At 36.8% G+C, this 16,565-nt stretch overlaps 1 protein-coding gene across 2 annotated transcripts; it reads left to right on the top strand.

Moving 5' to 3' along the window:
• On the top strand, positions 1–11,183 carry zgc:174931 (uncharacterized protein LOC569527 homolog). 2 transcript variants are annotated; one of them, XM_056463348.1, is made up of 7 exons: positions 1–82; positions 240–296; positions 405–464; positions 2,988–3,104; positions 3,180–3,269; positions 8,908–9,406; positions 9,717–11,183. In XM_056463348.1, exons 2-7 carry the CDS (start codon positions 265–267, stop codon positions 10,209–10,211), a joined length of 1,293 nt encoding a protein of 430 aa, XP_056319323.1. In that variant the 5' UTR covers positions 1–82; positions 240–264; the 3' UTR covers positions 10,212–11,183. The 2 variants fall into 2 exon arrangements, with proteins under 2 accessions (XP_056319323.1, XP_056319322.1); XM_056463347.1 differs by having other exon boundaries at positions 393–464.
• The last annotated feature ends 5,382 nt before the right edge of the window (positions 11,184–16,565 follow it).

The following is a 16,565-nucleotide window of genomic DNA, read 5'->3' as shown; positions in this document are numbered from 1 at the left end:
CTGTTTGGATCACGTGTTTACATAAATTTGATAGGAAGTGATCGACGGATCGTAAAGCAGATTAAGTCTTTTTTTATTAGTTGTAAGTGTTTTGGCTAACATAAATAGACATCAATACTTTGTTTACATTTTTAGACTTACTACAGCTGGTTTGCATCAGTGAAAACCAACAGGTTTAATTTCTGCTTAGTATCAAAATGAATTTGATATCTGTTCACGTTTGTGTTTCACTTTCTCAGGTCTCGGAAATTTACCCGGACAATAATGAGTCTGAAAGAAACGCGTGAATTTAAGGGGTGAGGTTACACGTTCAGAATTTCATCATATCTATTTTTAAATATCTTAAATGCTTTTTAAAAATTGCATTAATAACAAATTATGCTGTAATATAGGCCGTCAAAAAGGAGGAGATCAGAGTCTGATCGCGGCGCTGCAGAACGACGGGCTGGATGCACAAGTAAAAGGTGGAGAAATGTCTTTTTACTTCATGTACAAAGAACAACTTTATTGTATCGCTGAATTGTCTTAAAATGTCTTTTGTTCTCAAACAACCGCCAACTTACCACCTGCAAATTTTAAAATGTGTGCTTGTTTAGTGCCACTAAAAACCGCATGATATAAAGCATTTGTTAGTTCATTTAGCATTTATAAAAAGCGGTTTATAATTACAGCTATAAAAGCAATTTTTTCCACTTATTAACACATATTGATAATGGTATATTTTTAAAAAGACTATGCATTGTTGGTCTCTCGTAAAAATGTTAATAAATTGTTTGCTTTCAAAGAGAACAGAGTGTGCTGTTTAGAGACGTCACTCATATGTTGTCAGTATGCAAATGTGTCGCTTAGGGCCCTGTCCTGGCACCTTTTTTATATTTCTTGTATTTAAATAATTTATGTGATAACACTCCAAACAGAATCTGCACTCTTAAAAGAAATGGTTCTAAATAGAACTATTTTTTGGTAAAAAGGTTCTATTGGCCAAGTAACCCCAGGGTTCTGTATAGAACCTCAAGGAACCCTTTTTTTGCAGATGACACTGCTATTCACTGCTGTGCTTCATCAGCTTTACAAGCAATTTAATATTTAGAGTTTGTGATTATTATTGTTCAGTATTGAGTCATGTTTATTTCAACCAAAGCTGGATTTAAACACTGACAAACTGATAAACTTTTTATCGTTATTATTTAAGTTGAAGCATGTAATCTTGCTCACATTACCCGAGGGGAAAATGGTTAGGAAAGAAATCAATTTTATTTTTGGGCTGTATAGTCTAAATCTTCAGAATCTTCCACCTGTGAGGAACAGCACTCTTTACCTCACCTTCTCAGCACTTTAGTGATCATAAAATAGGCATTAAGTCATCATAACTTTCAAATCCCACAATCGCTACAAATTCAAAGCATGCTGCTTCAAGAGGCTTTACAATAGTTTGTACAGCAGGAAAACCAAATGTATATCGGCTCATGATTGGCTCTTACCTGCTTCGTCACAGTCAGGTTACGACATGTCATATTTTGGGTTGATGTGCATTGAAATCTGAAATGGCACCTTTGAGGAGCAGTATTTTGTTATGAGTTATCAAAGTAATGCAGTTTTCTGAGTAATATTTTTAGCGATTATCAACAAATTGAATCCAAACCTCTCTGTTCCTCTCACTAAACATCAACTACAACACATCGTCATTTGGATTACTTTTGGTACCTCTTGATATTTTTGCTATAAACAAATGACTGGGATTGCAGTCGTCTGCCTGTCATGCTTATATACTTTACATCTTTTTAAGAAATGGTTATGTTTAGGTGTAGAGATATGTGATTATTAAAAAAAAAAAAAGTCATCCATTTAGATGAGCTGAGCTCACAAAATTTGTTAGGATTACAACCTATAAATGGTTAATAGGTGCTTGAATTAATAAATAATAGTAGGAATGCGTTCATTATTTTTGACACACCAATTAAACAAATAATATATGCCTTTGAGGCGATGTGGTGGCGCAGTAGGTAGTGTTGTCGCCTCACAGCAAGAAGATCGCTGGTTTGAGCCTCGGCTGGGTCAGTTGGTGTTTCTGTGTGGAGTTGGCATGCTCTCCCCGGGTTTGTGTGGGTTTCCCCCGGGTTCTCCGGTTTCCCCCACAGTCCAAAGACATGTGGTAAATTGGGTTAGCTAAATTGTTCGTAGTGTATGTGTGTGAATGAGTGTGAATGGATGTTTCCCAGTGATGGGTTGCGGCTGGAAGGGTGTCCACCGCGTAAAAACATGCTGGATAAGTTGGCAGGTCTTTCCGCTGTGGCAACCCCGGATTAATAAAGGGACTAAGCTGAAAGGAAATAAATGAATGAATGAATGAATGAATATATGTCTTTGCAATAAGATGTATAATGTTCACTTAAATATTTTATTAATAATTTACCTATACATTCTATAGGATCTTATAAACCACTGAAAACTCTTTTCTACATTTATATGTAATTTAATACCTAATTTAGAAATGATAAATTGATTATTAATAAATTATTAAAAATACATATATAAAGCACATGCGATACCAACTTATAAGTGAAGATTAAAGCATTTACGGTTGTATTTATAAACCACTTTCTAATGTATTCATAGGGCTAATACTTAATAAATAAATTAGTTAACTATTTACTAAAGCTTAACAAATGCTTTATAGCATGTAGTTATTATAAAGAGTTTCTATCCAAATTTATCTAATAAAAAATGCCTTGCATTTGCAATATTTGCTTACTTTTTTAGAAATGAAATTGTAACATTGTATATCTTTCATACCATTGATAGTTTTGAGATCTAATTTTCTTATTCACTTCATAATTTTGAAAAATCTGTCCATTGCATTCAGTTTCCCTGTGTTTTAGGAATAGAAAGGTGTGTTAACCCAGCAAATTATATTACTCAGCGTCTTTTAAAAAAAATTATAAATAAAAAGTTGTATAGTTGAGTTTGACATGATCTTATCATTCTAGACTAAAGTCAACGAGAGCTTCTTCTCCAACACTCAGTTATATGTCAATGAGGACAGACTGGTCAATGGATCCACCTGCCAACTTCAAAGATGGAGAGACATTTCCTCTGCATTTAAGGTGAATTTAAATGAATAACTTGCTATAAAACACATGTTTGACAGAAGTAGTCATAAAGGCACTGTTTTCTCACAGAGTAAGAGCGGCTTCTCCTTCACCTACTATGAGGACTGACTGGTCAATGGATCCACCAGCCAACTTTAAAAGTGGGGAGATGAATGCCAGGTGATTCTGCCTTGAATATGTTACCTGTAGAAAATTTCACTTCATTATGTTTCCTTTAATATAATTTAAAACTGAGAAAGTGTTTTTGAGCCTTTAGTAGCCATAGATGAAAATGCTCGACCTCCTTTTGTGGACTTTGCTATTCTGGGTACTACCAGAAGCCCTGAGTTTTGAGATCTCAAAGAGTGGGTGGGATTGCAGCGAGACAGAAGGTTGGCTAGATAAACAGGAGCTAGACCATTTAGAGCCTTATAAAAAGCAATATTTTATATTAAATATGGAACTTAACAGGAAGCTAGTGTTAGGGAGATAAAATTGGGGTGATATGTTTGTATTTTCTTGATCTGATAAAGCTTTTAGTAGCTATATTTTGAAGATTATTAATAGTGGATGCATTACAACCAGCGAACAGAGCATTACAGTAATCTATCCTAGAGGTCATAAAAAACATAAGTTACCATTTCTGCATCTAAGATAGATAGCATGCTTCTTAGTTTAGCGATTTATGAAAAAAAAATATAAAGTATTTTAAACAAATCACAACTTTACTCTAACTCACACTGTGAAAATTAACAATGTAATGTTATTAATATCCCTATATGGGATTTAATTAATTTTAAGTCCACCCATATGCAAATTTATCAGCCAGTATGTCCTTAAATCTGCAACTTAACAGCACCCACCATGTCAATTATTGTACGTTTTTCTCGCAAGAGTATCTTCATTGGAACGACCAGCTAACTTCCAAAGATCTATTGAACTTCCATGGTCTAACAGGGTTGTGCTTATTCTCCTAATGAGTTATGGGTGTGTTTTGAGCACAATGTGCATTAAACGGGAGTCTCATCTCCCATTCCCTTTAAGAGTCAGTTGCGTCGCACCATGGCACATTTGCTATTTACTAGGGCTGCTCGATTAGGGTAAAAATATTTCGATCATAATTGTAATCACGATTATTCAAAACGATTATCAGTTGAAGTCAAAATTATTTGCCCTCCTGTGAAATAAAGGTTTTTTTTTTATATATATATATATTTTTTTCCCAAATTATATTAAACAGAGCAAGGAATTTTTCACTGTATTTCTTAAAATATTTTTTCTTCTGGAGAAAGTCTGATTTGTTTTATTTTGGCTAGAATAAAAGCAGTTTTAAATATTTTGAAACCTATTTTAAGGTCAAAATTACTTGCCTAATCACCCTAATTAAGCCTTTGAATCACATTTTAATCTGTTTGTATTTTGAAAAATATCTAGTAAAATTTTATGTACTGTCATCATGGTAAAGATAAAAGAAATCAGTTATTAGAAATGAGTTATTAAAACTATTATGCTTAGAAATGGGTTGAAAAAAAAATCTTTCCTTTAAACAGAAATTGGGGGGGAAAGAGTCGCTAATAATTCAGAAGGGCTAATAATTCTGTCTTCAACATACAGTTATTTTCCTCCCTGTCAATAAGGAAAGAGAAATAAATACAATAGAATAAAAATATGAAACAAGCTATGCTTTAAGTATAACTGTAAGGAAAAAAACTTTAGCTACAGCAGTCATTCAGTCAAGAGCAGTAAGGGATTTTCTCCTTTTGTTGTTTGATTTATGATAAAAACAGGCGGCAGCAGGAATATTGCGCGCTGTCATTTTAGTGGTTTCTCTTTCACTTGTCTTTTGAATCTCAACTCGTTTGTTTATTACACAAATGAGGATTAATATGAATAATCACTAAACACCGCGTTTTGACACCTATTTGACCATTAAAGCGCTCACATTGATGACTTTAGATGTGTGTGCTCTGCTCGTCTCTGAGGTGTGCGAATGAGACACCTCAGAGGCGAATGAGACCGAATGCTGACTGCATCCTGTGTGTTTGCGGCAGCATGCGGTCTCAATCGCGCTTTTAAAAACATGTATGATTTGTGTACATCAATAAATGATGCGCATCCCGTGCTGCAAACGTTACATTACAGTACATGCTTTTAGTCATTTTCATGTGAAATCGAGCATTGGGGAGCCACAAATGTGTACAACTGGAAAGGGGCGGTAAATGATCCAATAATCGTTTATCTCGATTAATGCTTTTTCATAATCGTTAGAAGCCAAAATTTGAATCGAAATCGAATTTTCGATTAATTGCACAGCCCTACTATTTACTTTGCGGACTTTGTAGGTGAAAAAACTGAACGCTTCACTAGCGAGAAAACAGTTAAACAGACCATTTGCAGTAAGAATATAGAGCGAGCCTCCTCCATTCGGCCTCTTTACTTTCTCTTTAGTTAACTTTTTACTCCTTTACATTTGTGGATGAGTGAACGGTGTTGTACACAATCCACTGAAGACATCCATTAGCCTACATATTTAATTTAGTTTGTTAAACGCAAAGATTTGTTTCAAAACCAAGTTCCAGCAAACAAATAAATGAACAATAGTAATGAAGTGTGGTCAAAAAACTGAATTATATCCAAACACACATCCTATTCTTATGCCCCATATGGTGAATCCTACGTCACCAAAACTTGACAAGTGGACAAATCTAAACTTATTTTCATTAAAACAATACGAATATGCATATAATAAATAATACAGCTAAAAATAATAACATTATACAAATGCTAAATTGTCGTGATAAACTGAAAAAAGCCCCCTGACAACAAGAAGGCATGGAGGTAGTGTTTTTATATTTATGTAGAAAACATTATTTTTTGTAACATTTTAATCCTTTCCTTTTTTCATCTGTAAAGATATTTGTGTATTGCTGTGCATCCTGTGTGTATTAAGCAATGTGTACGCATTTAAACCTGCATAGGCGCATAACTAATGCACTCTGCGCTGGACTTTAGACTAGCTTTTTGTTGGTCAATGACGCTGTCTATTTCAGTTTCTCAAAATAGCAAAGTGCCAACAATGTGCCTTAACACACCTCTTTTTTTTCACCGGAACACCCATAAGTCCACAAAGTGGTGCAAATGGATTTACTATTTAAACAACAAGTTTAAATAGTTTACAAAACATGTAAATCAGGGTTGCGCTGGTCTGAAAATAGCAACAAACCTGTACCTCTCCTTGGTGTACGTTTTAGTAACACAAACAACTAATATATAGCTGCGTCCCAAATGGCACACTATGCACTCATGCACTATGTACTTATGCACTTACACACTCAACAGTATAGTATACGTATGTAGTGTCGTCCCAAATGTAGCACTGTTTTTTTACTAAGCGGAAATTTAAACCGGTTCCCTGATGACGTTTGACGGTTGCCAAACCAGTGAAATAAATGACCAAACTATCAAATAATACCTGCCATGAGTAGCGTCGGGATGCACTATAATCACTCTCGTTGAGTGTGTGAAGTGTCATCATTACACACTACATTTTACCGGTTGAATGAGTGCATCATCCAGGTAATTAAAATGCACTTATTATTTTTAGAGTTTTTAGTGTGAACGCACTACTTACACTATTTATACTACAAAATGACGTAGAATACTGCAGAAGTATGTAATTTGGGAACGACCTAATAAAGCCATTACTGTTGTATTGTTCACTGGAAGTATTTTCAATCCAATCAGGTTGAGCAGTGTAGTCGAAAAATTTTGGCTATGTTAACTTCTCTCAATAAAGATTCTTGCATAATTAGAAGATAAAGACTTTATTTCTTCTTAGTTTGATTATTTGCTGTTTCAGTTTCCTTTCTTACTACTCTGTTTTCATCTCTAACTATCTCTATCTCTAACGTTTTTCACCATCTTTTTTTTCATGTTTTCACATAAAGTTCTGCGATCTCATGCTTGCATTTACCCTCATTTTAACCTCTGCTTTATCCACTGTGCACGCGTTCAACTTTCTTTCTTTTTCCTTCTTAAGTCTTGCTGAAATCTCAAAAGATTAAATGCCATCATTGGCTTTGTTAATGTAATATACTGTAATGTTATAATTCAATTCAATTCAATTCACCTTTATTTGTAATAGCACTTTTACAATGTAGATTGTGTCAAAGCAGCTTCACATAAAAGGTCATAGTAAATAGGAACAGTGTAGTTCAGTTCAGTTTAGCTCAGTTCAGTGTGGTTAATAATCACTACTGAGAGTCCAAATATTGAAGAGCAAATCCAACGATGCGCAGCTCTACAGATCCTGAACCATGCAAGCCAGTGGCGACAGCGGAGAGGGAAAAAAACTTCACCAATTGGCGAAAGTGAAGAAAAAAAACCTTGAGAGAAACATAATATAATATGATATAATATAATATAAAATAATATAATATAATATAATAATTATATAACCTTAAAAGGGTATAAATTTAAAAAATAAAAATTTTTATTACTGGTCTCTAGAGCAATGGTCTCAAACTCAATTCCTGGAGGGCCACAGCTCTGCTTAGTTTAGCTCCAACCACCTCCAGCTCACTCCTGCTTAATAGTCTCTAGTAGTCTTGAACACCTTGATTAGTTGGATCAGCTGTGCTGCGCTTTGATTAGGGCTGGAGCAAACATGAGCAGAGCTGCGGCCCTCCAGCAATCGAGTTTGAGTCCTATGCTCTAGAGGATCTGCTGAGTCCTTTTATCGGACTGATTATCAACTTGCTGATCTTTTAGAAGTCACACCGTTTGTTTTGGCCGTGTGACTGCACACACAATCTATCAATCAAGTCAATCATTGCTAGATTTAAAGATTTTTTTGTGAATTTGGTCACAATGTTCTTATTTGGAACATTTAAGAGTAAAATCCATACCTACAAAACACAGAATCTGGAGTGCATTAGAAATTTTTTTTTTTAAAGGATTTTAAAAGTCTTGTTTAAGGTGTTATAATGAGTTATGAACCCAATTAGCCAGATGTAATTATAGCATTACAAGCTTGAAGCAAATACAGAGTCATTGGATTTCTGAAATATCATGGAATTTTAAAAGAGCTGTTCCAGAAATGTAATCTTTTTTTTTGTCCAAGTCATGGAATATCTGGGATTTATGTTTGTCGCCGTTTACCAAAATCCATTCGCGCATTTTGCCTATTGGTATAGTTAGGCTTTTTTCACTGACTTTTTATTCCCTTTTCACTTGTCAACTGGCAATCAATGAAGTCATCTAGATAGCTGTACCTGTTGAAGTACTGTATGTGGCTGTTTTTTGTCAGCTCAGTGCTCAAATACCCTTCTGGATTTTCTGATTGTGTGTTTTTCTATTCATTATAGGTGATAGAAATTCAGATTTTTAGTCAGGGAATTTGACATTTGCCTAATTTGACATTTGCCTTAGAGTCAGAACCCTGAGTACAGCGTTTTCGCAACATTATATGATCCTATCACCCTTAATCTGCTAGTGTTTCAGGTAGGGCGGTTGAAGTTTTCTCAGGTCTGCATGTGAGTGGATCACTCAGATTTCACCACGAAATGGCTTGAGATTCATTTGGAGAACAGCTTATTTTAACAACTCTGAGACTTTTCTTTTGAGAGATAAATAATAACTGTATAAATGGTGCGCTTTCAGTTTTAAAACTCAGCAGGAGGATTTCATACTATTGGAGCTGAGTTATACACTGTATGAACGGGAATTCGCACAGATTCATAGTAGGGTCAATTTAATCAATGTTTCATTGTACTGGGAAGTTGAATTTAAGAATGACTTGAATTGTTATTGTTTTCAGACTGTGGGGAGAGCATCACTTAAAGTGTCCACTGTGTAAATCGATGTTGAAGGATCCAGTCTCCATCACATGTGGACACAGGTTCTGCAGAGACTGTATAAATGTCTGGGACGACTGTGCAGGAGATTTTGTTTGTCCGCAGTGTGATCGCACATCAGAAACGCATCCAGTGCTGAACACAAATCTGCAGAAAACCTTCAGTCCTGCTTCTCCTCCACTATCTTATGCCGGTCCTGATGACGTGGCCTGTGATTTCTGCACCGAGAACCGATTGAAAGCTGTAAAGTCTTGTTCAACGTGTGGTGTATTTCTCTGTGAGACTCACATCAGACAACATTACACAATACCAGCACTACAGAAACACTCACTGCGTGACGTGACCACAGAAAATCAGATGAAGATGAAACTCTTACTGGAGCAACAGAAAACTGTCAATATTTTCAGTAGTGTTACCAGTGGACAACAGAATCTGACAGACAAGACTCAAGACCCTATAAAGGTGTGGTATCCCAATGATATAATATAATACATTAAATAAAGCAGCAGATTTTGCATTTATTTACACTACAGCTGTGACCTGCTTGTCATTTTCCTTCAAAAAATACTAAAAAGTATTAATTCTCACATATTTAAAATAGTTTAGCTCCTGGCCAAGCCACAGTCGAGTTTTTTTTGGCAAATTGCATGGGCGATCAATCTGATCCATAACTAAGATCCAGTTTGTTTTTTTTATTTAATTTTAGCAAACCAGGCGGGTTAATCAATGAAATACTGAATCAATTGTCTTGATGTTTTTCCTTGTTTTGTAGGAGATTGCAGTCAAGAGCCTTTTTGAGTCTTTTTTGAAGAATGCCACGCTTCAGAAACGTCCAAAAAAATTCACCAAGACCTCCAGACCTAGAGCCAGAGATAATAAAGACGTTAGGCGTCTTACACGCGTGTGCTCGACACTTCAGCAAGATATTTCAGGGCTTAAAAAGAGCATCTCAAAGTTTTCAAAGGTAAAGCATACTAAAAAAGCAAACAATTATGAAGAGGAGTCTGGAGAGGATGAAGATGATGATGATGATGGAGATTCAGATGAAAGGAGTGATGATGAAGAGAGCTATGAAGATCACTCTGATGAGGAGCAAGAAGGTTCTGAAAATAGTTGTGATGAGGAGGAGGATGAAGATAGTCGTGAGGATGAGGAAGATGACTCTGAATACAGTGATGATGAGGGAACTGATGACGAGCGTTCGGAAAGTTCTGAGGATCGCAGTTCTGATGATTACTGCACTGAGGATGACGAGGAGGACTACTGATATGACAAATGTGTTAATCTTAGGTGGTGATTTATAATATATTGTTAATATAATGGGCCTTTTACTACTGCATTTTAATTATGGTGTCTTGAGAAAGCCATCATACTGTTATACTACTTAAACTTAATATTCTTCTTCTGAGACTAATTTCTATATGCATCTCCTCCTAGATCATTCATCCTACAACCACCAAACTAACACCAAACCTCCAAAGAGGTCTGATTCGAGTTGCTATATCTTTTCCAACTGATCCCACTTACGGTCCCATAAATTTTAGAAAAGTCCCATTGACTTAACTTTGGACCAAATTTTATGACCTCATAACGTTGCGCCAGACTGTCATACAGACTTAAGGTTGGGCTTGTTTAACTCAGACTACCAATCTGCCAATCACTGATGACTTTTCAACTTACTAGCCACACTGCAGCAAACACTTACGGCACCCTAGAAACTGTCCCATAGACTTCAATTGTAAAAAACTGCCATTGACTTTACATTGGACATACAAACAACATACCAATCCATACTAACAGTATACTAACAAACATACTAATCATACTAGCAACATGCTAATTCATACTATAAACATCCTAGCAACATGCTAATTCATACTAAATTCATGCTAACAACATGCTAGTTTATACTAGAAACATGCTAGATAATATATTGTTAACATAATGAACCTTTCACTAGTGCATTTTTAATCAAAATGTTGCTGTGCATTGTTTACAGCAGTGGTTCTCAAACTTTTAAACCAGCGACCCCCAATGTAAGATCGTCAAGAACTCGCGACCCCCCACTACCAAAGCACATACAAACAATAAAAATAACGTTTTTTTAAGCTGTTTACAATATTTTAACTATATTTACTATACATTATAGGGTTCGAAATTAACATTTTTGCTTGGTAGTACTGGTGCTCCTAACTTTAAAAATGTAGGTGCACCAGCCAAAATTTCAGCAAAATAATATATATATATATATGCATGCATGAGGAAATTTTTATAACATAACTGAGTGACCAAAAGATATCACGGACGGACCGCTCACTGGCCCTGCACGCACTGCTTGACAAGAATTCATTATTGAGTCTGTTAACGATAACTGTGCCGTGTTCTCACGCCTGGTGTCTGATATTGCACAGATGCTTTTGACATACCTTATTATGTGCATTTTAATAGCAATGACGGTCTTTTAATGAGCTGCAATATTAGTTTAATCTTAGTCAGTGCAAGCCCTTTTGCGATGGTGTACGTGATGTTAAATTTTACATATAGCTGCCACTTGTACGGCTGACAGCGTCTGGCGATTAACTGAAGGATTAAATAGAACCTATTGTGCTTAAAATGTGTAGATGTGGCAAACAGTTACCTGAAAATTCCGTCCCACATACTTTACAGTGAACGCTTTAGTTATTTTATAACATTCAGCACATGATCAGTAATCAGATGTGCCATTATTTGTAGCTTTAGGTGTTTCTAAGACAAAATCTGTCAGTGTTGTTTTCATTCTCATCTTCAGCGCTTTACATTTTCGCGGTTGTAGCTCCTCTTATCTGAAGACAGAAGGCGTTGACTGAGTGATTGACAGCTGATTTTAACCAATCATTTGTGTTCAGTTCTTAGAGCAGTGGGCCAATAAGAAGAGCGCGAAGGCGGGGCAAGCGTTGAAGTCTTTGCTTACTGCGGCAAGTTGACATGACAACTGTTTTAAACTGTTCCTGAGCGCTGCGTTTCAAGTACATAGATGCATTCTGCCGAAATGTGTCCTAAATACTTTATGAATCAGTAATGTCTTTTTAAAAATCTGAAAATATTAGCTTTCACTTGTAATACTGAAAAATATTTATTATAATCACTGAAAATTACACAATTTTTAAATCACTCTCGCGACCCCTTGAAATTATTCTGCGACCTCCAGTTTGAAAACCACTGGTTTACAGCACATAAACTAAGGGCTTTTCATACTTGAAATACTGTAGGAACATTTAGGTCTTATAACCGGGTGAAAGAAATCCATGGTTTGTTTTTTTGCTTCATGTTTCATGCTGTTTATAATTAACGCAAGTTAAAGCTCATCGCTGATTGTACTATCAAGTTTATAGCCACATTTTCTGTCCTACAATGCAAAAAGTATCAAGCTGAATTTTCTTGGCTAAATAACTTGTGGAAACTGATTGCCTCAAATTTAATAAGCAAATTAGTTCACCAACTTTGAGCAGATACAACTTACTATTGCTTTATGTAGTTGTTTACTTGTATTGGTCACTACAACACAAGACGAGTACTGGACGTTTGAATCCCATAAAAAGCGTGAATTCGCCTTTTGTCTGAGCGTGTGCAGATATTACCTGCTGACCAAAGTGCGATACTGCTGAAGCAACACAAAAAAAATCAAACAGCTCCAGCCTTTAGTCAAACTTACTTGTAAAAGTCAGTATAGCTAAGTTCTTTCCGTTTAACCACTGGATCCATCTTAAAGTTCACATAACACAGTAAAATCTAGAAAGATTTACAAATTTGCCCAAATTAGTTATGTTTACAAGCATTTTTCAAGTAGATTGTTTACTTTTTACTATGTATTTAGCGCTAAAGCCTTGAAACTTAATCTGCTCCGTTATTGCGCAAAGCATTATTGCTAAGCATCTAGTTGTATAAATCTAACACTACTATAGGCTACTACAACAATATTTGCCAACACAAATGTAAAGTGGTGCAAAACATGCTTTGGATTTCATAACTCATTCATTCCTTTATTAATCTGGGGGTCGCCACAGCAGAATGAACCGCCAACTTATCCAGCATGTTTTACGCAGCGGATGCCCTTCCAGCTGCAACCCATCACTGGGAAACATCCCTACACACACTCATTCACACACATACACTACGGACAAGTTTGTTTATTCAGTTCACCTATACCACATGTTATTGGACTTGTGGGGGAAACCGGAGCACCCAGAGGAACACGGCACTGTAGCATCATGCGAACACGGGGAGAACATGCAAACTCCACACAGATATGCAAACTGACCCAGCTGGGGCTCAAACCAGCGGCCTTCTTGCTGTGAGGTGATTTTGCTACCCTCTGAGAAACCATGCTGCCTGGATTTTATAACTATAAAATAAAATAATTCATTTATCTAGGGTTTAAAGCAGTGTTCAGAACAATGACAGGCAGGGTTATTCTCAATGTTAAAGATAACTTCTTTATTTTTAACATTGTATTACTTGCTTTTGTTTTGATATTACAATCATGAGGGCATTTGTCACATTTAAACTGTGGGGTATTCTGTCAGGGAGGGAAAATGCTGTATAGCAAAATGAACTTGGATGAGGTTTATTGTGATGGAATTATTCAATAAAACTCTGAATTGGCAAGAATTATGCGGACTCTGAGTTTCTTTATGTTCATAAAAACATTATATCAAAAACCTGCGTTTCCTCATGAGACCACAGTGCATGCCCGCGTGAATGAGTGAGTGAGACGTTCAGGGGGCGGGGTGGGGCAAAAGGTGACTGACGCAGGCTGCTGCTCCACACAGCAACAGAGAAGGCTTGGCAGAGCGAAAAATACTTTTCTGCATTACTATTTTTGTTAAATAAATTTTTGTATCTGAACTGGGTTCCAGAGGCAGTTTATAAACTTGTAGCGTACTTAAAGCGAAGTTTGATCGGTATATTATTCCATTACGCTGCATTATTGACGTCTGCAACCTGTTGCTCTCTATTTACGTAAGTTAGCTCTGTTAGCGCGGTAATTAAGACAATAGACTGTAAAAAAAAAAAACACACAATAGACTGTTGACAGAGTAACGTTAACGTTCGGTTATAAAGGTTAAAACGATGCTTATGTAGTTGTGTCGAATTGTATGCTCTAGGAGTTTTATGGTACGTTTAAATTACTGTCATTTGCAGACAGCAAGATATATGCTAAGCTAGTTAACCTTAGCATAGCTTCCCGTCAACTTTTAGGCACCCAAATAGATAAGAGTGAGGCTGCTGCTGAGTCATTCTTGGTCCTCCACCAGCCCCAAAAAAAACTTGCTCTAGTTCTTTGTGGAAGAATTTTACAGTCAGTGGTGCAGCAGATAAAACAGTGATACTGTATGTAACATGTGCAATAGTGAAATCAGCAGAGGCAGAGATATCAAACATCTGTCAGCATCTACTATGCATAATCATTCATTCATTTTTCGGCTGTCTCTTTATTAATCTGGGGTTGCCACAGTGGAATGAACCACCATTTATCCAGCATATGTTTTACGCAGTAAAGCACTGGGAAACATCCATACACTCTCATTCACACACATATACTATGGATAATTTAGCTTACCCAAATCACCTATATTGCATGTGTTTGAACTGTGGGGGAAACCGGAGCACCCAGAGGAAATCATGCCAACACGAGGAGAACATGCAAACTCCACACAGAAATCCCAACTGACCCAGCCGAGGCTCAAACCACAAGTTATTGTATAATGATGGTTTGTTCTGTAGACGAAAAAAAATAGCTTAAAGGGGCTAATAATTTTGAACTTAAAATGGTTTTTAAAAAAATTAAAATGCTTTTATTCTAGCCGAAATAAAACAAACAAGACTTTCTCCAGAAGAAAAAAATATTATCAGACTCTGTTAAACATTATCTGGGAAATATAAAAAATAATAATATTAATTCGGCTAATATATATATATATATATATATATATATATATATATATATATATATATATATATATATATATATATATATATATATATATATATAATTATTATTATTAAGTAGGATATTGTTTTTTTATTTTATTTCTCAATAAATAGCCCACTATAAATTTTAATTATTAATGTGACGATTTATATATAACATTAGAATATGAGTTAGAGTTTGCACAAAGAAATAAAGTTATGGGGATTTTCTTGAAAGTAGTTGTTACTCCATCCCATTTAGAGCATCATTATGGACATTTTACTTTACAACTAATGTAGTTCAAATGATTGATCTGCGACAGAGCAAGTAAAGTTTTGGGAAACACTCGTCACTATATCGTTCTTTTCCCAAATGATGCATTGTACTATGATAGTTCAGCCACGAGTTATGTTGTTGTTTTGGAAATGCACCCCTGTGCTGTTGTGTTGGCATTTTAGTTACTACAAACTCCCCATGCTACCTCATTGGAAAAAAATATTATAAATGTGTTAAATGTGTTTGTAGTTGTGTAAAATAATGTGTGTTTTAGAAATATAAAATTTGTTTTGTAAAGCAGACTGGCTTTTGATTTAGTTAATTACCTATCAGAAGTTAACCCCCGCTTTTGGGCAGCCCTCTTCCGACCTCTTTATGCAGCCCAAAGGACCAAGCCGTCCTGGGAGACGCCTGCAAATACCCAGATTTGGCCATATGGCCATTCAACGCCGGCGCAGAGCTGGAAAGTCTCGTCCAGCCTGGCACCTCTTTGTGCTGAAAAAGGGATCATTTGTCCCGATGGGCTATCAACCAAGGCTGAACCTGGACCCTGGCGTCCCATGCGACACTTTTAACACAGGAGACAGGGATCATTTGTCCCGATTGAAGCTATTTTTCACCACACAGATAGAGGAATAATAAAGACACTGAACACCGTATGACCTTTATCCATTCCCCATTGAAGGCTGCCATGGCAGCATCCTCCTGCTAGTTCCCTCCTGGAGAAGAGATACAGAAAGGCCAGTTAGCTAACACCACACGTCCCTCTGTTGAGGTCCATGTCAAAAAGGAACTGATTTACCAGGGGTGACCCGGGACTCTCTGTCCTCTTGCGCCCCTTCCTTGAGTGGCGTTCTCTGCCCGCTGCCTCCTCCTCCTCCACCAAGGCCCTCTCAAAGAGTCTGCGGCGCTCACGTGCTTGGAGAGGGCAGAGTTGAAGTGCATAGAACTTATGAGGTTGAAGTGTCATGGCACATGAATTGCGCCACCTTCCTGCGATCCTCGGAAGAATGAATTCTTTGCCTGTGTCAGAGACAGACAGACAGAAACTTTTTGGGGTGAAAGCCGCTGGCAGTCATGGGGGTCACAGGGGGGGGGGTTTGGGAGGGGGGGGGGGGGGGGGTACTGCATAGATACTCACGTGCGTCTTGATGGCAGTTCGGACGTCAGTGAAGGTGGGCTTTCCGGGAAGCCCCATGCTGGTCCACGCAGATTGAAAATATTTGTTCAGGGTTCGACAGGGACTGGGTCTAGAAGTACAAAAAAAATAGGAGGCCTGGCTCCCCCCGGGGAGGCTAGCCTGCAGCTGCAAGAAACTCCGGAACCAGCTGTATTCCTCCTTGTTTAGAGACAACTGGGCCGCGCTGAAGGCTCTGTTTGTCTTATCCGTGGTGA

The sequence above is a fragment of the Danio aesculapii genome, chromosome 8 (genome assembly GCF_903798145.1).
Source record: "Danio aesculapii chromosome 8, fDanAes4.1, whole genome shotgun sequence".
Taxonomy (NCBI): domain Eukaryota; kingdom Metazoa; phylum Chordata; class Actinopteri; order Cypriniformes; family Danionidae; genus Danio; species Danio aesculapii.
This window is presented reverse-complemented; position numbering and strand designations above follow the sequence as displayed.